Below are 25,254 nucleotides of genomic sequence, written 5' to 3'. Positions count from 1 at the left end.
TTTTCCTAAACTAGGGATGATCGTGGCAATTTTTGTCTACGCTTATCACCTCATTTAGTTAAATCCAGGTTCAGGAATTCTGTCTACATTTCGGCATTTAATTGTTCCAAATTTTCTAATAGATTTGCACTTAACTCCATCATATTTGATGATTAAAACTATGAATTTTTTTTCGTCATTGTTCTTATATGCCATGGTTATCAAAAGACACGTTCAAATTCTATATTTTAACACTATCAAATCTTTGTTTTCTATGGTAACGTATTTTTGTTTCTCAGTTCAGCGTTTACGAGGTCTTTTATAAAAGTTGCTCATATTCGACTGGAATATTCATCAAAGTCCAATACGTGTACTCTTGTACCCGAAGTATGATTTTCCCACTCAAATGTCTTTTTTTGCGATTCATTGTTCCAAGAAGACTGTCTAATCTGCTTTTTTATTTGAGTCTAGTTTAGCCTGTCTGTACTTATGAGGCAAATATTCTCTTCCATTTCCTCGTTCTAAATGTCTACGAATTGACGATATGAAACATCATTACGCAGAAGTTTTAAATGCACCACTAAATTCAGCAATGTGTGTTTGCAGCAATCGTTTATAAACATGTCATTTGGAATCAGGTTCGTGTTGTATTTTCGTCTATTTTCATTTGATGAGTCATATTTAAGACCCACTTCATCTTCTAGTGTTTGTTTCGCGTGTTCGATTATGTATGCATATCAATTATCCAAACAGACTCTAAGTTCATGCATATTTACTTACTTGTGATACATATAATATTATTATAATGATAAACTTACCACAGAATGATATGGTTGCTAGTTTAGAACGTTCAAGTGGAGGAGCCCAATGTCGCCAAATACCATGACATGCAGGATAAGTTACTCCCTATTAAAATACAATTATTCAAATGCAGAAATGAACAGATTGAGTTTTATAAAGAGTTTATTTATTGTGAATTTCAACTGGGAATGTAAATTCAATGAACAACAGTTCACTTCTATAGTTTACACAACACTTCTAAATTGTTGCAATGTTATTTGTGAATTAAAGCTGGCTGTGAGCAAATAAAATTTATTTTTCTGCATCGCATATGAAAATAAATGTTAATCGTAGAGTCAACCTTGTATAATAGAAATGAAATTTGCATCGTAATTAATGATATGTTGTTGCATTTCTATGAAACTTTTTAGAAAAAGCATGATGAAAAAGGATAATTTGTTTTCCAAATCACATGAATCCCTTTAGATTTCTTTCCTTTTAAACTTAAAATTCCAAGATTAATCTATTGTGCAACTCTATCTTTTTTGTTGAACGTGGTAACAAATAAATGAATTTGAGTTAAATTATAATGGGAAAATAGATTAAGATATTACATAATGAAAATTGAATTGTCTCTAATACGATTTGGCCCTTTTATAATTCAGGGCATGATATCCAATAGCGATAAAAGATGCATCATTTTATTCGCAGTGTTAATTTAACGCGTCGCTTTAATGAAGACTAAATTACAACTGACACGTCTGTAGTTAATTAAAATTGAATTAAAATGCAATCAAGCTGGAACACTGTTTTCAAATAATGTCAAACTGACACACAGTTAAATAATTTGAAACGATAAAAACAGTAGTAGCAACATTTTCAATAGAACTAAAGGAAATCACGTGACACAACAACAATAAATGTAGTATCCCGCTCGTTTTACATTGAAATTAATTTTACCAAACTGTTACAAAGCTGCTGACGGAAGAATCAAACTAATAATTGATTATAATAATGCTCGAATGTATATAGCATTCCTGGATTTTAATATAATCTTTGTAATCCTAATCCGAAATGAGTTGTCTCTCAAAGGTAAGATTGATGGCTGCAAATTAATCTTGCTCTTATTCATACAATAAACTGAACACACTTTTCTAATGGGAAAGCATCAAGCATTCAGATGGAATACATAACAGAAGTGAAAAATGTATTTTTAATATCCCTTTTAAGCCTTTATACTAGAATGAAAAACAATGTATCAGAAATGGAAAGAAACCGTCAGCATTTCTCCTTTTTACACGTTGTTGGTCTTTTAAATCATGGAATAACAAAGATATTAAAGCGCAGCACGAATGAGGTAAAGAGACAACCATATTTTATTGATTGAAATATATATAATAGATGAATTAGAGTAAACTGTATATAAATATTAAAAACCAGTCTCAAAACCATTTTTTAGGGTTAAGTGTTTTTTGCAACTTTCTTATGTGTACTTTTATGTATTTATATCATAGATTGTCTTAAGTTTTTCAGTTATTGAAGATCATGAGTTAAATTCTACATGTCTTTATTTTTAAATTTAATTGTAAGACAGTGCAGTGAAACTGAAGCGGAAATTCCCATCGAAATATTAAATTCATAAGTAGAATGGCAAAACTCAAAACTAGAAGAAAAGGTAAACAACTATTAAGAAACATAACATACTAGACAATTTAAGGCTTAGCAACACGAACCCAACAAAACCTTGGATGATCTTGTGTGACTTTTCAAATTATATCTCACATTATTTTCATATTTTCACATTTCATTAACACATGAATGGCATCAATCATTATTTGAATGGGATAAGAACGGGAAAGAAAAAATTAATGAAGATGTATATGAAGTGTGCGAGTATTTGTTCGTGTTACATACTGTCAATATACTAGTATGCCTGGTGTGATTTGGTTGTACATGTTCTTAGGCTACTGTTTCGTTAACACAAACCTTACATCTTTTTGTTCAGTTACGATTAAGCACGTCTGTTTTGTGTTAAATTCAAGATGTACCAATATTTGTTTAAAGTAGGAAATTAAATGAAGTGCTGAAATATAGCTACACTAGAATTATAACCATTCCAATCAAACATGTATTGTCTGTTCAACTAATATCCCGTGTATAAGCAAATCTTGTTCTTTGTTCACTGTAGATGTCCCACAAGAGTGCTATAAAGATGTAGAAAGATGTAGATACACATGTTATGCTAACACTATAAAGGATATTTAAGCACGAAATGTGTATCTTCATCTTTATAACACTTTTGTGATGCATATACAGTGAAACCTGGCTAAACCGAACCCTGAATAAACCGGAAACCTGTCTAATCCAAACTTGTTCTGAAGACCAATCATATCTCATTTTATGCATTGTGAACCTGATCAAACCGAATACCTGCCAAAACCGAACAAAACCTCAAGTCCCGAAAGGGTTCGGTTTAGTCAGGTTTCACTGTACTGTTAACAAGAACAAATAATTGATATATGCAAGTGGTTAGTGAGATAAGAGTATTTATCTTGCGTCTGACATGGCTACTAGTAATATTCTTCAATAATGTAAATATTGCGTTATTTTCATTTGGATAATACAAGATGTTAATAGAAATGAAAATATCACTTATGAATGTTATGCTTCCGCAGCGCTTTTTAGGTTTAACCTTCATCTGGAACGCTCAAAGACATTTGTGTAGAAATCGAACACGTGAAAAACTACAAGGATATCATGAGCAAATTGGATTTTGAAATAAAAGCTAAACTATTTCAACGTTGCTGGAGGAATTTCATAATAACTTCTATACATGGAGAACTTAAGAAAGGTATGTTACTGATAATGTCAGTTCCTAAATAAAACATAACCAGACTACAGTAACTTCTATGTCATTTGGTCTTTGGTGGAGGAGGGTTGTTCCATTGCTAATTATACGACATCTTTTAGTTTTTATATTAAATATCATACGTACCTCGACTATTCCTTGTAAAATTCTAACCGCCATTACAAGACCAAAATGCACCTGTGCAGCACCCGGTAATAGTAAATTTAAGAAAGCAGATGTTCCTATTGCAAGACCAAATATCCTGAAAGAAACGTCATCATTTAGAAATGTTCAGAACTTTGTTAATTCAATAAAAAGATGTAAACAATCTTGTTTGATTTAAACTAAAAACTTATAATAATTGTTTACTTAATAAAACTTACATGACATATGGCATATCTTGATAACTTTGTTTGTAAGTGATTGATAAATGTGAAAATTTAATTCAAGTTTAATATCGTCTATTCATCGTGAGCTAGAACCTAATTCGCTGTGTCAGAATCTAATGCATTCTGTGTAATATTTAAAAGTGTACACCAAAACGTTGCGATTGGTTTAAAACGTTCTAAGCAATGGAAATTCAACCAATGACGTGACGTTATTTCCATTTTGGTGTACGAACAATGAGATTACGCATACTTCTTTTGATTCCGAAACGACGAATTGTAACAAGTTTTTGTCGACCTGATGTTGTAACTATTGTGTACTACCTATTTTCAGAATTGAAAAGACACAAATGGTTTTTGTTTGTAAGTGATTGTCAGATTTACTTAGGGTTTCATAAAATGTTAGACTAACATGTCTAGCGGAGCCATCAATCTTTCGTGTGTTCATTGGGGTCCATTTGGGTTTTTTTTAAGGGGTCTAAAGAAGGAAGGGATTTACTGTAGAACCCAATGATGTTGTTTTTTTTTAATTTTCAAATGAGTATTATTTCAAAAACAGTAAGTGATAGACATATATGGTCTTCAGTAATGGGACAATATAACAAATCAAAGACAAATAGGTGGAGTCCCTGGAGTCAACCCACACCGACCTTCCAAATGTTAAAGAACTTTGAACAGTCGAGATCCCCACCCCTAAACCATATGCGTTCATGTATGGGACAATATAACTAATCAAATGAAATATAGGGGAATTCCTGAGGTCACCCACCACCTCCTGTTTAGGAACTTTGAAACGGTTGGGATTCCCATCCCTAAACCATATATATTTAAGTATGGGACAATGTAAGAAATCAAATGGAATATAGGGGAGTCCCTGTGGTCACTGTACACCCTACTGTTTGAGAACTTGGAAATGATCGAGGTCCCAACCCCTAAACAATATATACTCATTTATCTTACCTCCTATACATTTCTAGGAATATGATTGGTTAAAATTGTCCGCGTGGAGACCGTGTATATTCAATAATAGGTTAGTAGGGAGGCGGGGCTTAATTCAATACACGGTTAGTAGTGGATTTACGACTTTAGTACTGTTTGATTATTTAAAAGTATTGAAAGTTTGGTTTAATATTGTTATATCAAGGTTGTTGATAATAAATAGTTATTGTTTGTATTATTTTTTTTTACTGCAAACCAATTGAAGAAGGTTCTTAAAAGTGAACACTTGAACACTTTAATATAGAAATAAGAAGATATGTTATGATAGCAAATGAGACAACTCTAGTATAAACCAGAACACACCCGTGATATCGCGGGTCCGTGACTGAATTAAAGTATATACGTAAGCCTTATTTTAGTATTCGTATTGTCATCTGATTAAGTCATTAAAATGCACACTTTTCTCTGCTTTCAAAATCTTTCTGTTTGAACCTGCAACTTATCAATTATTGGTAATATTAACTATTTGGAAAACAAAAGGGCCTGGAATGAAGTATTTTTTAATCAACAGCATTGTCCTATATTAGTTTATAAATAAAGTTGAATCCTTTAATTCGCTTTTTTACGTCATGCCGGCTAACAAATTGAAAACTGTACCTATACGACTTATTTTAAGTCCACGTCTTTAGTATTCATATTGTCATAATGTCATAATGATTAAAATACTACAATAGGGAACAATGTGACAATGATTGAATTTAGTAGTGTCAACCCTATGATTATGACCCGTGTATAGCAAAATCCAAAATACACCGTTTAGTGGTGCGCCTGTCAGATGCGAAACGTACAGATAAGGAAATAGGTAACAGTTGAATATACTATTGGTATCGGATTCGACCCGGAACTTGTTAATTATTGGCAATATTTATTCTGTGGAAAACAAAAGGGTCTGGAGTGGTGTAAATTTTAATCAACAACATTGTCCTATATTAGCTATATATAAAGTTGAATTCTTTGATTTGTCGTTTTTACCCCATGACGGCTGACAAATTGGACCTCGTTATTTTAGTATTATAGATGGTTGATCGAAATCTTTCTCCTCAGTTTAAAAAAGCCTAAACATTTGCAAAACAAGATAAATTTAAATGTCGTTCATAAATAAAATGTCGTTTATTTTATGTTATTTTGTTTTCTGCTTAAAATAACCCATTTGCATGTACATCTTTCAGTCTGAAATCTAGCACTAAAATAACACAAATATGATAACCAATACATTTTTTTTCTACTTAAATATACAGGGAAGACTATGACATCGATTCCAGTTTATTCATATATCTGTTTGTAGTAATATGTGAATATATCTGACAATTGTCAATGTATGATGATAATAAGCATCCTTATCCTTTTATTTGTTTTTGTTCCCCTCTGAAATGCAAATTGAAAACATACTAGATGCATTTACATTTCATTTAAAGCTTACTTATATTCTATATAAGGAAATGCATAAAAAAATGAACATCTCTAATACTAAAATTACGAGGTCCAATTTGTCAGCCGTCATCACGTAAAAACGACGAATCACAGAATTCAACTTTATATATAACTAATATAGTACAAAGGTGTAGATTAAAAATTACACCACTCCAGGCCCTTTTGTTTTCCACGTAATTAATATTGCCAATAATAAAGAAGTTCCAGGTCGAGTCCGCTACCGATACCAATAGTATATTCACCTGTTACCTATTACCGTATCTGTACGTTCCGCATCTGACAGGCGCACCACCAAACGTTGTATTCAGGATTAATATGCTATATACACGGGTCATAACCACAGGGTTGACACTACTAAATTGTCAAATTGTTACCTATTGTAGTATTTTAATCAGTTAGACTTTCTAAGATAACAATACGAATACTAAAAATCTGGACTAAAAATAAGGCGTATAGGTACAGTTTTCAATTTGTTAGTGGGCATGACGTAAAACAGCGAGGCAAAAAATTCAACTTTACTTATAACTTATATAGGACAATGCTGTTGATTAAAAAAATACTCCATTCCAGGACCTTTTGTTTTCCAAATAATTTATATTACCAATAATTGATAAGTTCCAGTTCGACGGGTTCAAACAGAAAGACTTGAAAGCAGATAAAAACTGTGTATCTTATAATCGGCATGACTTTAACAGATGACAATACTAATACCTAAATAAGGCTTGCGCATAGTTATATACTTTAATTCAATCACGGACCCGTGATATCACGGGTGTGTTCTAGTAGTAAGAATAAATAGAATAAAACAGGATAAACACCATTGCCTCAAAAAACAAAAAGAAAAAAAACTTCTGTAATACATATTGTGGAACAGATTTTAATGCTAGTTTAAAGACCGGATCCTTCAGGAGGAAAAATGCATAAAACCTTTAGTCAAAAAGCTAAACAGAATTAACAAAAACTTCCATGACCATTTTTACCAGAGGGAATAACAAATTTGCAGAAGAGAAACGGTTTCTGAAAAGACTGGTTCTCCCCACACTATATAACATGAAAATTATATATAAGGGTAATAAATGGGAATAGCATAATTACCTGTTAACAGTCAGTCTGAATAGCAAATTTGGATTAAGTTTTCATTTCTAAGGTAACAATTCGGATTTTGAGTCCCACCAGTAATGAAGCCGATATTGATACAAGCTGTTATTTTTTTTTAACATTTTAATGAATTTTGTGAGCAGATGTAAATTAAATTGTTGTGGGCAGAAGTTTTTATGCCACATTAATATTTCATCAAGAAATAGATTTTAACTGAAATATATGTAATTTCTAAATGCCCTTTCTAATCTAAAAAAAAGAAAATATAATTATTAAACACAAATTGCTAGATCAAAGCTCCGCAACTTTTGATAAAAAAAATCTTAGAGTGCAGGAAGTACACAAGCTTCGCGGGTGAAAACAATTCAGGAAGGTGTGACGTTAAATTTAGATATTAATAAAGCAAGAAGAGATCACACAAATACAAACTATGTTATAAGTTTGTGAATTAACGCGATTTAAGAAAACTTTGCACTTTGCAGGAGAGGAACGGTTTTTGAAAAGACTGGTTCTCCACACATTATGTAACATTAAACTTATATATTAGGGTAATAAATGAGAATAGCATAATTACCTGTTAGCAGGCAGTCTGGATGCTAGATACCCTCCCGGTATCTGCGTTATAATATAACCCCAGAAGAAAGAGCTGTCCACTGCACCTATTGTTTCTGGTGTCCATGTAAATTCAGGTAAACGCTAAAATTAAAGCATAAATTTTCTGTTTTTGTTTTACTTTTAAGTATTTTTTGTTATATCAAGGTTTTTTTTTATAGAGAAAGCACTTTTTAACTTTTTAATTGAATACATATGGCGAATTAAAGCAGTTTGTTATATGTTTTTTGGGGTTTTTCGTTTTAACAAGAATAAGGAAATGTTACATGATAGACAATGACACTACTGTCCATAGACTTAGATACAAAAATTAGCACAAAAATAGTTGTTTCAATTCACCATTTTCTTTATACGAAAATGCATGTACCAAGTCAAGAATGGGACAGTTGTTATCCATTCGTTTGGTGTGTTTGAGCTTTTAATTTTGTCATTTGATTAGGGACGTTTCATTTTAAATTTTCCTCGGAGTCTAGCATTTTTGTGATTTTACTTTTTAGCAATATAAAATGCTTAGTATTGTAGTAAACCTACTGTACGAAATATGAATTATTCCTTTCAATTCATTTTAATTATATATATTGATACAAGTATAATAACTAATTATTTTGACACTTACTAAAAAAGGATGAGTTTTATTATGTTGAGAGCTGTTAGAAAATATAGATGAGTTACTATCACTTTCACTACTAGATTCCAACTCTTTAGTCATTGTAACAATAGCCACTCCCATATTACATCGTATTCCGAATGATATGATAAATCCTATACTGCTTAGACATGCGATAAGGTAGCGTTGGGAAACACAACGACAGCAGTCACATTTAAAATGGAATGGTTTTGACTTTGGGGCCTCCTCTTCATCCATATACGCTTCGTCAAGTTCATCATATTTAACAAAGGATTTTTCATCCGCATCCTTCCGCATAACCCTGCAAATAAAAATAAATATGCTGATAAATATTTTTGGATTTGTGAAAAATCATATTTTATTGAATCAGTAGGAAAATATATTTATTGATAACAAACATGCAATACAATTGATAATGGAAATGATGAAAATGTCAAAAAGACAATAACTAGACAAAAGTGCAGAAAACAGCCGAAATCTATTAATGGGTCTTCAAAACCCTTAATATAAAACTAAATACAGTTTAGCTTATAGGATACGCGATTCACGAGAAATTAAGAATACTTAAAACATTAACAGATTTGGTTTTCGAATCCCCATTCTACAGCATTTGTCAATATGAACATTTCTCTTGTGCACAATCCCTTGGTTCTTGAATGCATTTGATATTCCCTGCTCACAAATATATATTAAAAGTAATGAATGTTTGGCATTTTTTAGGCGCCACACTAAACTCCGAAACATATAAATGAACCAAAAAAAAACCAAAAAAAAACAAACATTCAAGACTTACAAAAGGCCAGCGGTATGGACGACTATTAAGTTTTTTATTGTCTCCCATTACTTGTTTCACTGTAACAGCAACATTTGACATCTATATCTGTGAATCATTACATATTTTCTAAAAACCAACAGCAGCATGCATAACAAAGTGAATGTAAAATTGAGAATGGAAATGGGGAATGTGCCAAAGAGGGTTAGGGTTAGGGTTAGGGTTAGGAAATTCTCGCGTCCTTGAGCTGGCCCCTAAACAAATATATACTAGTTCAGTGATAATGAACGCCATACTAATTTCCATATTGTACACAAGAAACTAAAATTAAAATAATACAAGACTAACAAAGGCCAGATGCTTCTGACTTGGGACAGGCGCAAAAATGCGGCGGGGTTAAACATGTTTGTGAGATCTCAACCCTCCCCTATACCTCTAGCCAATGTAGAAAAGTAAACGTTCATTCATTTAGCACACCATTAATGTGATATGATCAGAAGAAATGTTTTTGAATTTGAATATGCGCAAATTTATGCAAGCACTGATTTTTTTCATTTTTTTAATCATCTAGATTAGTTTCTGTTCTATTCGTGTCACATCTGGTTTTCTCGAAATTTAATCAGCAACAAACTGTACTTTTACAATTCTAATCATAAAAAAATAAAAATCGTAGTTATTAGTGCATGCAAAATGGTAAAATATCGTATCGCATAAAGTAATTCGAATCGCCCTCAGCGAAAACTTAAATGATGATTGTTTTGATTGAAATACAGGAACTTGTTTTGTTTGCTTTCATTAGTTTTTTTGTATCCTTATAATGTATCCATTTATCACCAATCTCCGTTATATGTTCGTTTGATTAAATCCAAATGAGATTTTATTGCCATCTATATTGACATAAGTGACAACCAGATTGAAAATCCACTTTGGCGGGAATTATTGCAGACGACAAACAATTGCACGGATCTCTGCTATCACGAGCAAATATAATCTTCTCACTATTAATTAAACATTGGGTTCGCAACATTTTGATATCTGAAGGCTCAAGCAGGAAAAGTTTGCCGTTTTGAAAATCTGAATTTCTGAGAAAAGTAGAAACAGGAACAACACACCTATATACAGTTAAAAGGTGAACTCAACTTCATATGCTAGCTTCGCTTTATACAAATTTCTTTTACTGATTGATAAATATGTGCAATGTTTCTCATAAGCAGCAAAAATCAATGCTGTGGTTAGCTGCACTTTCATGACAGCGTATAAACTTGGCAACGTACCGACAAATAGTAAGACATTCAGGCCATCTTCAATATGCAGTGAAGTGTGAGTTTCATCCCGTGTTAAGACCTTACTTAAGTGAATTTGGCATAAAGAGATAAAAAAAAATGTTCATCTGCTTTTAGTTTTGTCTCAGGCATGAAGGGATTTGGTAATTTGAATGTATACTCCATATCCCTTCTTATTACTTTTTTGAGTAGGTATTATCAATGTTGATTGATTCTGTTTGAACAACGTTATTTTGTAACTTTGATTCTGAGCCACTTTTCAATATATTCAAAAGGTCATATCGGTATATTGTAGCCATATACATAAACGATATTGTACGTGACATCACGAATTTCAGAACAATAATGCTCAAATATTTCCAGAGGTGTTAAAAGGTTAAAATATTTATATGTGATTCAAAAAAAGTTAAATTATGTGGAAGAGATACTACCCCCGTAAATTTATTTAAATGGAATTCAATATTATTTCAATAGCCAATGTTTCCTATCGCATCCCTCAACAATCCATTCCCACTTGTAATAATATGTTTTGATTGTCTTTATAAATCTTATTGATTTCAACGACAGATATATCTTGTCACTTTCTCTTAATATAAATGTGACGGGATCAAGCTATATTGGGACCTTAAGCCAAGTAATAATAACAAAGCAACCCCATAACACATACAAAGAAAAGACAATTAGAATAGGTTACTAACCATCTAACGATCAGTCGGACGGGATACTAACATAAATTTTGTATAGCAATTCTCACGATAATCTAAGGAACTAAAAGTAATATGATAGAACTTAGAAAATACCTCTCTAACCAATGATATTCATTAACGACATTTCGCCTTTTAAGAAAAAAAGATCTTTGATAGTGTGATGACTTTTAAAGGTCAGAAGTGGAGAAAGGTCGTTTAGGTCTGCTGTCATTGGAAATTAGATATTTACTGAACTGATTTGCACGAGAAGCCATATTAGAAAATTATTCTTTAGTGGATCTAGGCATGCTAGTTCTTTATATATGTCGTGACTAGACGTGAGCGTTTGTTTTTATGCTGACCAGCTGATATAAATACAATATTTTTACTTTTCAATACAAATAAAACACAAAAAAACACACAGCAATTATCAAAAATAACTCAGATTTTACCTTTTTTTTTTACAGTATGCTGTTCAGGTATAACTAAGGTTAAAATGATTTTTGTACTTAACTCATATATCTTGTCAACAGCACATGTATATAATAGACGAGTTTTCTAATTTTCAAAAGGAAAAAATTTATAACGACGAAAAATTATTAATAAGGAAGTAATCATCAAAATATGTTTTAACTCTGCTGAAGGGAATGTAAATGTTACACAAGGAAGATATAACATATGGTAAATAAATTAGAAACTTTAAAGTCTATCCACTGTTTAAGTTACAGCTATCATTAATTAGAAAATGACAGTTGCAGTACAGCAAAAGGTTCTTTTTTAAACAGTTTAGTAAGTGCACAATGTTCAAGTACAAAAGGATGGGTAAGAATGCCGTATTTTACACTTTTTTCCACAAATTCCAAAAGAAATTGCATGATTTTAGTGGTTATAGATTTCCTGTATGTGCTATTTTTGTAATTTTAAAAAATGGAATTTTTCAATATATGCATCTAAAAATAGATCAACATGTGATTATAGTTTCTATTAGTTTACTTTTACGTTTACAAATATATCTAAAAAAGAAAAGATTAATGCTATTTCTTAAAAGAGAGGCGAATGATATCAGAGGAATATTCAAACTCATACATCGGAAATAAACTAACAACGCCATGGCTAAAAAAGAAAAAGACAAACTAGTTATTTTATTGAATACAATTTAATAAAATATCCGTGCTTTACATCAACCAATCCGATAGAAATCATATAAGTGATGCATTTGACCCACTTTGCCACTTTAATTCAACAGTCAGTGTGTCTTGTTGTCAGTGTGTCATTACTGGTAAACATTATATAAAAAAATCATAGTTGATAATCACTTACACATCAAACGAATCGAATATCTATATACACAATGACAACATATAGATAGGTTGAGCTATTTTATTTATAGCCTATCGTCTATTGAAACATAGTTGACATTGCCGTGTTTAGTCAAAAACCTTTTAGATAGCAACTATCCAAAAGTCGAAAGTAGCAGGATGTTTAAAAAAAACTGCAGGTCACCATACAATGAACATGAACAATGAGAAATTATCATACCATATGATAAGTAAGGTATTAAATATATTGGAATAACATAAAGTGAATCAAGCAAAATGAGAAAACCAATGGCTTAAAGAATAACGCAAACATTAAACGAAAAAAAATGTATTACAGAAAGCACCTATCTACTACCACTTGATCACAGGCTCTCAACTTGTGGTAGGCATTTTTAAAGATGCCGGTGGAGTTTAACGTGTTAGAGCGCGCTCTACCCTCTTCTAACATGATGGATAACAGTACAACATAGGAAAAAACTGCAAAAATGTTATTTTGCAATGTTAAGATATGTTTTATTTGACTTTAGTGTTTATTGATGTAGATATGTTCTACTTTTAGAAAAACATTATTCATTTGAAAAGCATTGTGAAGTCTTGTACATGTCAATAACAATAACCTCATAAATCTATACGCTTAACTTTTTAATACTCGACTAAACTAAGACAGAAAACTGTGATATAACAAAAGCATTAATTATTAAACTTAGTAAAATGTCACCTCAAATGCCTGGTTTGATTCAGAACTTGTCACTTTAAATTTCCCAAGTTACAAACGTATCAAAATTCGATGTGACAGAAACAAACCTTATCCATAAATCTATTTCTGGTCTTAAATTGTCAATTTCCGTTAAGCGCTTAAGAACAACCCTACTAAGTCTTTGCTAATTTAATGTTGTTAAATTGTCGCTTTTCTCAATGCAGTTCCAGCGAAGCGTTTCTAGACAACATTTAAACAGTTTTACGTAGAGTAATAATTCTTAAAGAGTTGAATAAGATTGCGTTTCATAGCTGTAATCAACGTATGACAAGCGGATTGCAAGGATTTACAATGCACTATTTATTGCAAATGTCTCTTTTATTTCGATAGTGGCATTGTGTCCTTCTATATCGCAGTTAAAATCCACTAAGAAGAGTTTTATTTTGAGTAATCATTTTCACTTTATATAAATATCTAGATAAGTTATAAAATGTGTTTTTTTTGTTTTTTTTTTATTTCAACATAGAATTGTGGTTTTTTTTACGGACAGAAATATAAGAGTACAAGAAACAAAAACAAAGATTAAATAATAAAATAGAAAAACAACCGATCAGATTTACATTTTCCTCTCATAATTTTTTATAACTATGATGTCAAATTTTAGATTTGAAATAAAACATATTTTCAAGGACATAAGTTTTGCACACCAAAAACCCCAACCCAATAAAATGGATTTGTCCCCTTGCCTTTTCATTTTATTACTTATTGAAATGATCCTTTTAGTTCAATGCTTTATGACAGGATATTTTTTATATAATGAAGAAACAATTATGCATGTTAAAGAACGCAGAGAGACAACAACATCCTGTTAATAATGTGGCTTGAACAGGAATCTTCTTATCAACCGTCATACTGACGCTTCAAATCAATTGATATTCACTTAATACTTTATAATCATGCAATTTCTATTATTAATTTATTAAATTATTAATTATGTATAGTCTTTCAGATTGCAAAAGTATAATTTCAGACAATTAACACGAAAAGAGTACCCATAAATACTTGTCTGTGGTGACCAAACGATTTTTAATTAGAAAATATGGAGAATAAAAACTGAAAATAAAATAAGAATAATGGGGTGTTGAGCTTGCAAGGTTAATGTTATTGGTATGGAGGCCAATGCAATAACCTTCAAAACAAGTTGCATTGAAATGAACCCTTGAAGTATGTAGACACAATTTATATGAAATAGAATTGAGAATGGAAACGGGGAAATGTCAAAGTTACTTATTTTGGATGTTATATATGATATGTACCTTATAAATTCTTTGGATAAAAGCAGTTGTAGGATATCATTTTACGAGGAAATATTAACACACACCTCAACAACAAAATGTCACAAGAAAAAGACACAACGCACAACATAATATTGTCCTTAAATGTTTTCATAACACGTTTTCTCATTCATTTAAGTTTAAAAGTATTTAAAAAAATGTGAACAATTTGAAAAAAACTATGCATACAATATACTGATGTTTGATTTTCTGTACTTCAGTTCCCAGTAACTTTTAAAAGTCATGCCCAATTAGAGTATTCTATATAATCGGTTTTTTGGTAAACAAAGAAATACCAAAGTTTAATTTGCATTCTTCATACTGAAGACATAAAAACAAGTGTGTCTTAAAACTTTTATTTGTATAATTATTAACATTTCATGAAAAAAACAATGCAACGAGAAAAAAATTAAAACACAAACAATAGTTCACAAACCATTAAACAGAAAACTAACTTAAAATTTGAACAGCACGAATATCACGAAACAAAAGGGTTAGTTCAAAGAATTGCACTTCCTGTGATTACGAGGCACCGCACTTCATTAACTGTGTAAATAATTTTTGCCAAACAATAAAATAGTTCTGAACTTTAAACTAGCTTGTAATAAAAAACTTTAATTATCATATGAATTATCTACAGTTTGAAATGAAAACAAGAAAAAATGTAAGACGAAGAAAGCTGGATTTATCTTTGAAAATGTGTTTAAAGTTTCATTTACAATATATGCTTGATAAAATTTGAATGAATTGCAACCTAATTTTCTTTCTTAATCCTGCTTGTTTTCTTTCATTGTGGCCATCAATGAAAAAGATATAATAAAAATCAAATAAAAGACGGGAATAACATGACATGGCGTCCGGAAATTGACAACAGAAGAACATCATTGTAAATGGAACTTCAAAGAATATGATTCTTTCAGAACTTACTTGAAATCCGTCAACCGTAGAACTTCTTTAAGTAGACTTCCCATACCAGTCTTTATTCAGGTAAACGATTGATGTTAGCTTTTGTTGTAATTGAATGTACTGTCATTGAACATTGGACTTCGTCAATCTAATTTGTTACCGGTAAATGACTTTGCTATCAATAAAGCTTGACATTTTCAAAGCCTACTCAATGAAAAGTTACAAGGTTTCTTAATACATCTTTTGGCTTTCTATGCATGATGAATTGATTTCTGTCTATATTATAGAATTCAATGTATTCACACAACTTTAAACTTCTCTAACTTTCAATTCTTCAGAAAATGGTCTTTATTTCCAATGTCAAACGTAAATATTATTTGTTTACACAGTCATATCGTTTTGTTTTATTTCATATGAAAACAATTAGATTAATGCAGTTTTACACTGTAATGAATGTCCAGAACAAAAACAATTTTCGACAAAAGAATTGCCTTGTCACATAACACTGGTTTTCATTGAATACGAGAGGATGGCCGTTTTCGATTCTATCTCATTATATTCAATGCACGATCACAAGATCCATCTAATTCCATTGAATTTGAAATTAATATCACAGTGTTATTTAGCACCTTTTCCAGGTAAAAGTTGTTGTTTATGAAGACAATAAGATTTGTCGAAGAAGTAGTCTTAAAGACGCCATACGGATTCAGGGCTAATTTATCAAAAATCTTTATTCCTATTTATGAGAAAGATCATTTGTACTTAACTTGTCCATAAACAGTTACGTTACGATACGTAGCCATAACAAGATGCCTTCAATATTGCGAACCTCAACCATGAAATGAAACTTATTCAGCTGCAAACAAAGCATCAAACTGCTTTATAACATTGATTTTTAATTACAAACTAAAATAATAGAATATTTATGAAATATAATTGACAAATACATCAATTTCGTTTTAAAGCAGGAATTCAGTTTAAGTAGTGTTTAATATCTATTCAGATTACGCTGGAATTGGCAGAGAGCGAAAATTTCAAATGTGACTCATTGCATTTCAATTAACTTCTAATCACTGTTTCAGACAAAACAAAAATGTAATCGTTAACGTTTGATATGAACAAAAGAATATCTGTAGAGTGGATAAAGGTGAAAATTTATATATTTCAATGTCTAAAACACGCAGTTATTGCTGTTTAACATTAAAGTTAAGAGATAAGGTTCTAACAAAGTTGATCTTACATGGACATGGTTGTGCTTTTATGTCTGTGTTTTGGTTATATAGTTCCTCTTGTTTAAGGTATTTATGCATGACTAATAAATGCTTTGAGTTTAAGAGTTCCCGGTGAAGATAAATATAGAAAATTGTGTTAGACGCACGTTCATGAAGTATTATTTTCTTCTGAAATTCAACAACAACATTTTAAGAACTAAAATTCAGAAAAGTAGAGGTCTCGGTTGGGACGACAAAATTATTTTTTCAAAATCTAGTCTTTTATGCTTATTCTTTAGATGGGTTTATAGTTTGCAGTACCTTGTTTCATACTTTATTTTCCGCAATATTTGATATTTTCTTCACAGTATGGGCCTTTCCACATGTTTGATGGCGAAACGGTTAATCGTTACAACTTCTTAAAAGAATAGAACGTTCTCAATTAAGGTTTGTAAATGCTACAGCCGTTGAAATTCATTCATTTAATGCGTTGCAAAATGCAAGTAAAAAGAAGTTTTGAACAAATTCATTGCTTGTCGAAAAACAATTGCAATTTTAGTTCTCATAAGTTTTACAGTTTTTCTGTTGATTATTGTGATCAATATAAAATAAGAAGATGTTTCATAATCGTCAATAATACAACTATCCATCAGAGATTTGTAAGTTTACTTGAAGGATGCTTAGATTCACAACCGATGCAGCAACAATAGTCCAACGAACTTTTTGTTAAGTTTGCGAATGAAAAGCAGAGTTACCTCTTTGTTCGTCTAAAATCAATGTAAAAATAATATTCATAACCTACAATTCCCATTAATGCGATGTAAATTATTCCCAGATTAAACATTTTAAGAACACTTGCTTGTACTTGCAGAAGCAGTTTGCTTGTGTAGGAATTATAACTCGTGACGTCATGGCACGGGTTTATCCACATTTAAACTTTTATGTTGCCATGACGTTACCAATGAAATAAAACTTAACATATAACATTGAAATAAATGTCATATGTGTTACGTCTTCTTATCATTAGAAATCTTAATTATATGTTATCACATTTTTCATTTTGTTTTACAAGAGGTGCATGCTCATAATTCTTTTCTAATCGTAGCTAGATAACGAAGGTGCAATTTATTTACAAACAAATTAATAAAACGCAATACAAATTTTCTTTTTCAAAGCACATTAATCAAATAGCGTGAAGGGTGTTATATTTCATACTACAATTAGCAAGAACACACATAGAAGTAATACAAAATTGAAAACACAGCAAAGTTAATTTGTTTTTTGAAATTAAAGGCATTAATGGGAGCTCACACGCGATAAAATTCTGTCAAACAAGAACACAATCATGACTATAAATAAACCCAACGTGCGAATGGAAATGTAAATATTTTTCTACTCGAGCTAAAACTTGAGGTATATGGACTGCGGGACCACATAAGTAGAGCTTTATCTTTTTAGAAATGTTGAATATCGTATTATAGTATTTTTCGTACTCCGACATCAGACAAATAGAATGAATCACCAAATAATGACTCCAGAACTTCAAATAAACAGTCAAAATTTAATTTCATTTCAAATTTACACTATATGTATTCCCTTGCAGTTGATTTATCATGATGCTGATTGCAATCTTGGAAAAATAATCCAAAGTGACAAATGAAAAAGGAAACTCGGAGGAATAACACAATTTTTGAATCATTCTTCAAAGATGGTTGGCAGCAGTGTTGCTAAGGAGAAAAGCAGACCACTTGATATTTATACAGTCATAATCAATTGAGAGATGTTCTTTTCGTTTGCTGCAGAAGGGAAGATAAAAGAGTTCAACTAACTGAAAAAAGAAGAAAAACAAAAACAAAATAGTAGCATTCTCTTTAAATAAACTCATCATAGATACCAGGACTAAATTTAGTATATACGCCAGACGCGTGTTTCGTCTACAAAAGACTCATCAGTGACGCTCGAATCCAAAAAAGTAAAAAAGGCCAAATAAAGTACGAAGTTGAAGAGCATTGAGAACCAAAAGTCCTAAAAGTTTTGCCAAATACAGCTAGGGTAATCTATGCCTGAGGTAGAAAAGCCTTATTATTTCAAAAAATTCAAAAATTTGTAAACAATAAATTTATAAATATAACCATATCAATGACAATTCATGTCAGCACAAAAAGTACCGGGGAAATAAATCTCCACCAGCAGTGGCATCGACCCAGTGGTTTTAAATAAACGATCAAAAGACAGAACTGTTGGTTTAAAGAATGGTTTTGATTTCAGGAATCGATATTAAGCAGAAATATTGAAATACAGTAACATTACAAACAAATTGAAATACAGTAACATTACAAATAAATTGTTGAAGTAATATATTGTTTCATGATATGCTAGACTATTTTGAAAGCAACAGTTTTTATCAATTGGTCGTTTTAAGAGAATGTACCAGCTGGCAAATTTTCTACGTCAACTTGAAGATTAATACAAAGCGCTTAATCATCTATCGAGAGAAAACAATAACCATTATGACAATCATTTTATCGAAAGTTTTGCCGTAATGACACGTCTGCTGACAGTCAATTGCAAATTGATTGAGACAAAAATTCCTCCTGTCATCGTATTGTCAAAATATATAGCTTTATTACATTAATATGTCAAGAAATGTAGAAAATCAATAACTTTTAAAGACCGACATAACTCTACAGGATGCCATTTCTTAAGTTCCAGAAAATCTTTGTTGACATTTATATTACATAATGTTGAATCCATGGAAAACATAAATGTAGTAGGATTTATGTTATGGGAAAAAAATGAATTGACAAGAGTGAGATATATAAAAGGATACTAGCAAAGTATGTTTTCTAGGAAAATGATTTAAAATTTAGCCAATAAGGAAATAAAGTTGGTTATACAAACAAATCATAGGCGCTCGAATCCTGCAATTTTCATTTTCATTAACGAATTCTTTAATACGCGGCTATTAAAAAAAAAGAAATAAGCAAAGGGAAATCAACAAAAACCATAATTCAAACCAAAATGTACAATAGCTGATCAAATGGAAACGATGAAATGAAGGACAAAACTCATCAAAAACATTACACAGGAAACTTTACTTAAGCATAAAAAAAAACCAAAACATCTGTGTTGCATGAAAACTAAACGCTCATACTATAAAGATTCGGATACAATTATTATTGTCGATTCATTAAAATTCAAAAAAATATACCAAGGAATATATTGGAGGCGATAGTAGTTTACCGACGTTTAAATCCGAAAAATCCATTCAGAATATACAATTAATAAAAAGTAAAATCACAGAAATACCGAACTCTGAGAAAAATTCAAAACGTAAAGTCCCTAATCAAATGGCAAAATAAAAAGCTCAAACACAGCAAAACAAATGGATACCAACTGTCATATTCTTGACTTGGTACAGGTATTTTCTTATGACGAAAATGGTGGATTAAAACTGATTTTATAGCTAGCTAAGCCTCTCACTTGAATGATAGTCGCATCAATTCGATTATATTGATAAAATGCGTGCATAAGACAAACGGACATAATAGGTATTATTGTACAAAAAAGGGGTACAGCAGTCAACATTGTGTTATATTATTAATCATAATAAAAACACACAAATATGTAACAGAGAAAAAACAAAAAGTTTCGAAATAGTGAGAATTGTATGGACTCAAAGTGGAGCGGAACCAGCTGCGTCGAGATTGTTGCATGATGCAACCTTAAATGATATTTATCCATTTGATCTATATGCATGGTTGTCTAATTTGAAATCCTTCCAATCTAATATTTGTAAACAATTAATATGCTGTTTCATACGCATGATTTTATGCAATACCTCCTCATATATATACAATAAATTCAAATACCATTTTAACCATGTATTTAATGCCAGATTTTATCCATGTCATTGTTTGCTATTACCCTATAAACTAAGGAAAGAGTAATAAATCAATCAATGACCTGTAGAATCTACAACAAAAAAATGTAGTGCTATCATAAATTTATATTTGCACTTTAGCGCTAAAAGCTTCTTTGTCTGCTCTTAATGGATACATTTGAAATATGAAGTCAACATTCAATATTACATAAGAGAATAATTTATGTTGATCAAACAAAAGTAGAAAGAGTATATTGATGCTAACCGTAATTAGAAAGTGCAACAATATTTGATCAATCATTGATCAAAGGCAATATCCTGTTCCAATTTTCAGACAATTAATCAATTTTGGCTACTGAATTGTGAGGTAATAAAGTTAATAAAACATGCATTTGTGTCCATGGCAATCGTTTGATAAAACATATATTTCTAAATTTTTAAAAAGTAGATTAAATCGAATGTGCACTACCTACCTTGTAATTGCCATTTTCCTATCTGATATATTTTAAATAAAAGAAAAGTTTTTGTAAGTTTTATTTTAATTTAATGACCTACCATTAACGGTGGTCAAGAAATATAATGTGTCTCAAGAACAACACTGGGTATGGTAATTTTGTTTTACAATTACGGTTGTTTCATAGTTTATAAAAATGCAAATGTTCATAAAATTTGGAAGGTCAAATCAAGTACAAAGCTTAAGAGATGAGAATAAAATAAAAACGAATTAGTAACAATTAAAAAAATCAGTGTATATTTCGCTTGTGCAAAAGACTATGCAGATGCATAGAAAAATAACATATGATATAATTTTTATTTCCGCGTTGAAGAAGTGACGAATCACAAACCTTCAGTATTATACGTGCATTTTTCTGTTAGATGACCGATATCCAGCCTGGTTTATATTTTATTTAAATAATGGCGGTTAATGTACTTCGGAGGCAAAAGTGGATATATAAATTCTATATTGTAACATTCACGCTATTTTCCTTAATATAACCATGTCAATCACGTTGCGCTCTGTCTCGTTAACGACGTCTGCTCAGCAAGACGCTTATCAACACAAATCATTAGTTCATTTTGCTTTAAACAACAGGAAAGAAAAATCCTTTAATTATCTAGCACCTATAGAATACCACAGATTGACACGAATATAACCATTACATAGTTTACATTAAAAAGATTTCAACGTCGAGATACAACTGCATTGTAAACATTCCAAAAGGAACTGTGCTACTGATATTTCCGATTCATCTTTGCATCACGTTACTATAATCTCTTAATTTGTTAATGTAAAATATCTGTCAAAATATGTTAAAGGTAAATTAAATGTTTTATTAAAAGTTACGTGGATAAAGATAGAAATAGAAAAAAAACTAATTAAAAACGAACAGATATTGAATAATGATTTGAAAAGAATTATTTGTACATATACGCACACTATGAAACAAAAGTAATTTAGGACACCAGGCTTATATTCTTGTATGTTAGACGCACGTTTCATATACACAGACTCATATACGATGCCCAAATAAAGAAGAAGGAGAATTAAGTCTCATCTGAGACGTTCGCATAAAAAATGTTAAGGGACAATCAAGCAAGTTTGAGGTACTTAAATTCCGAACGATTTTGCAAAATACAGCTAAGGTTATCTATTCTTAGTACACAACACCTTGAATATTTCATACAATTCAAAATAATGCATACAGTTTCAAAAAATTATGTATACAGTTTCAAAAATTATGTATACAGTTTCAATAGAAATAACAATATCAAAGACAAAGCTTCTTATCACATAATTGATGACTACCGGGATATATATATCGAATATTCATACAACACGTCTATTTTGTTTATGTTATAAAATGAAATCCCGTCTTTAATATCATCTAAAAACGTAGGAAGATATGTTAATTTTGTTGAGAAACTATCAATTAAAATGGAAAAATTTATACCTATTTCGGAAAAAAGGAAATTAAACAATTGAGGGGTTTCCCTAATGGATTTTTCAATTGAACGTACTTTTATGATTCGATTGATCGTGAATAAAATAGATGGATTGAGTGGTCTAATACACGTGTTACCCAAGTACAAAATTGAAAAATGAGTACCTGATCAGTGCTTTTTTTCTTGTATCATAATGTGTTAGTACTCAGGGAATTTGGCATTAACAGTTGATCTTGGAGAGTCTTTGTCTTATTTAAACTAAAGATGATTTAAAGCTTCTCATACGTTTAGACATGTTTCTATTGTTGAAGATTATGATAATTTCTAGATATATATTTGTCCGTTTGTTATTTTTGAGTGATTTTGCACTATTGAACACACTCTTTATATTCTTTTAGTTCCATATTGCTATTTTACTCAGAACAGGTGGAGAAGCTCATATAAATCATTGTATAATGTAAGAGAGTAGAATAAACTCCTTATATATACCAGGAACTTTGTCGGAGTTTGTCTAAAGTTTAGTTCATTAGCTTACATAACTTGCCTACATGTCTGCTTAAACTACATTAAAGTTTTTTTTTACACAATATGAAGGTTGGTTTTATTGTTTGTTCTAGCTATAACAAGACTAAAACTAGATACAAATATGCTAGTACGATATAAGATAAATCACTTGGGGATAGTTTAAAGATAATGGATGGATAGTTAACGTACTTAAATGCATTGGGAAATATTCTTAATCAGAACAACATTCTAAATGGAGAACGGTTTAGTTTGATTTTAAATGCTAGATCAGGAAATTATGTCACCTTACATGGAAACATTATTTTTACATCGAGCAAACCAGACTTTTCCGTTACTTTCAAAATGTCGTGTTCTATGTCATAAAGGAACAACCATTTTTCAGTCAGAAAGTCCACCTACGCACTCGAGTCTAGCACGGATCCCCAGACCACATACATGGTTCTGAATAACTTAAGGAAAATTATATGCAAAGGAATTGATTTTCATATGTGCAATAATCGTTGAAAAATAGCAAATTTAAAACTGCCATTACAGAATTTTCTATTACTTTGTTTGCACTCAGCAATACATTGAAAATAGAAAAAAACAAGCATTAAGCATTATATTTGCTTCTGAGATCAATGTAAACATCTATGAAAATATTTTTCATCAGACATCAAATACATTTTGATTAGTTCCTAATGCATCTTAAAATGTTTCTATATACGGCGTGTTCTACGTCCTATTAAGTCATTAATAAGAAAGGTACATGCGTATAATGTCGGACTAAATAAAATAATGTTTTCCTTGTCAACACCATCCAGAGCAATTAAGTGTTTGTCTGTATATCGACTAAAAATATTTTTACCAATATATCTAGTACTCATCACATTCCAAGCTGCAAATCGGTATTGTTCTGATCCTATCAGGATCTTCATGTAGTCATGATTATTATTGATGGGGTTTAAAAGCCTTACAATGACCCGTTTATGAAACGGTTTATGTTTTGTTATACATCTCATTGGATTTTTACTGACTTAGAGTAAAAGCCTATTTTACAAAAGAATGCTTTATAACCATATCAATACTTCATCCTTCAGTTCTGATATGAAGCGATATTCACTAGAGAATAGAAAATATGCATCAAGACTACAAATTGTATCATTAATAATATTACATTGAATGAATAATAAAAAAAAAAAAAAAACACATCCAAGATACATGTGTACCAGGCTAACAATTTCGTATGCCAGATCAGAATAATTTTCTACAAAAGTCATCGAATGAATAAAACAAACTCTCTGTTCACTTTTTGAAACATTTAAACATTTTGTTTAGATATGGCTTAGACATGGACGTAAATGAGAATTAACAATACCTAATGTATTAAAATTATTTAGTGTTTTTATATGTTGAAGAAAAATATCATTTGCAGCAAAGATGACTTCTAAGGAAAAGTATGCTGCCAAAAGATTAAAGTACCTCTTCGTTTAATTACCATTAACATAAAAACTTATTAACGCGTCGACAATAATGTGTTGTATTGTTATCAAACAACTGTTAATTTGAATAAGAAAGATATATTGATGATGACGTAAGCAGTCTGTTGCTATTGCCTACAAGACAAACTTTTGCATACTCCATATATTTTGTGTGAATGCATTATTACAAGATATTTATCGCTTTTAGTTTCGCACATATTTCTTCTTAAACTGTAATTCTTTATGTCATTACTAAGCTCTCTGGGACCCAAGAGACCTAATTCAAAGGAAATCAGTCTTCTCTGCATAGCATAGGAAAACTTAATCAATCTACCCGAACCTACAGGGACTTTCTATCTAGTAATATTTCCGTTAATCTAGAACATCGTCAGTTTTAATCTAAATCATCCGTAGGCTTTATTGTCTTATAACATGCGCAAGTAAATGTATATTCCGATAGCAATGCCCACGGT

At 30.8% G+C, this 25,254-nt stretch overlaps 1 protein-coding gene across 3 annotated transcripts in view; it reads right to left on the bottom strand.

Annotated features, from left to right (window-relative positions):
• LOC139481431 (vesicular glutamate transporter 1-like) overlaps window positions 1–25,254 on the bottom strand; it is a 61,405-nt gene that overhangs the window by 16,458 nt on the left and 19,693 nt on the right. The window contains exons 1-5 of one of the 3 annotated variants that reach the window (XM_071264760.1): window positions 21,326–21,343; window positions 8,750–9,062; window positions 8,096–8,217; window positions 3,755–3,869; window positions 798–885 (exon numbers count right to left, since the gene is read on the bottom strand). In XM_071264760.1, coding sequence (XP_071120861.1) covers window positions 798–885; window positions 3,755–3,869; window positions 8,096–8,217; window positions 8,750–9,062; window positions 21,326–21,339 — 652 coding nt within the window. In that variant the 5' untranslated portion in view covers window positions 21,340–21,343. Of the gene's footprint in view, window positions 1–797; window positions 886–3,754; window positions 3,870–8,095; window positions 8,218–8,749; window positions 9,063–15,779; window positions 16,602–21,325; window positions 21,344–25,254 lie in introns of those variants that run through there. The other 2 variants (XM_071264759.1, XM_071264758.1) reach the window with 2 other exon arrangements.

This window comes from Mytilus edulis, chromosome 7, assembly GCF_963676685.1.
Source record: "Mytilus edulis chromosome 7, xbMytEdul2.2, whole genome shotgun sequence".
In the NCBI taxonomy this organism is placed as follows: Eukaryota; Metazoa; Mollusca; class Bivalvia; order Mytilida; family Mytilidae; genus Mytilus; species Mytilus edulis.
The sequence above is the reverse complement of the archived record's forward strand: the minus strand, read 5'-3'. Positions and strand labels throughout refer to the sequence as shown.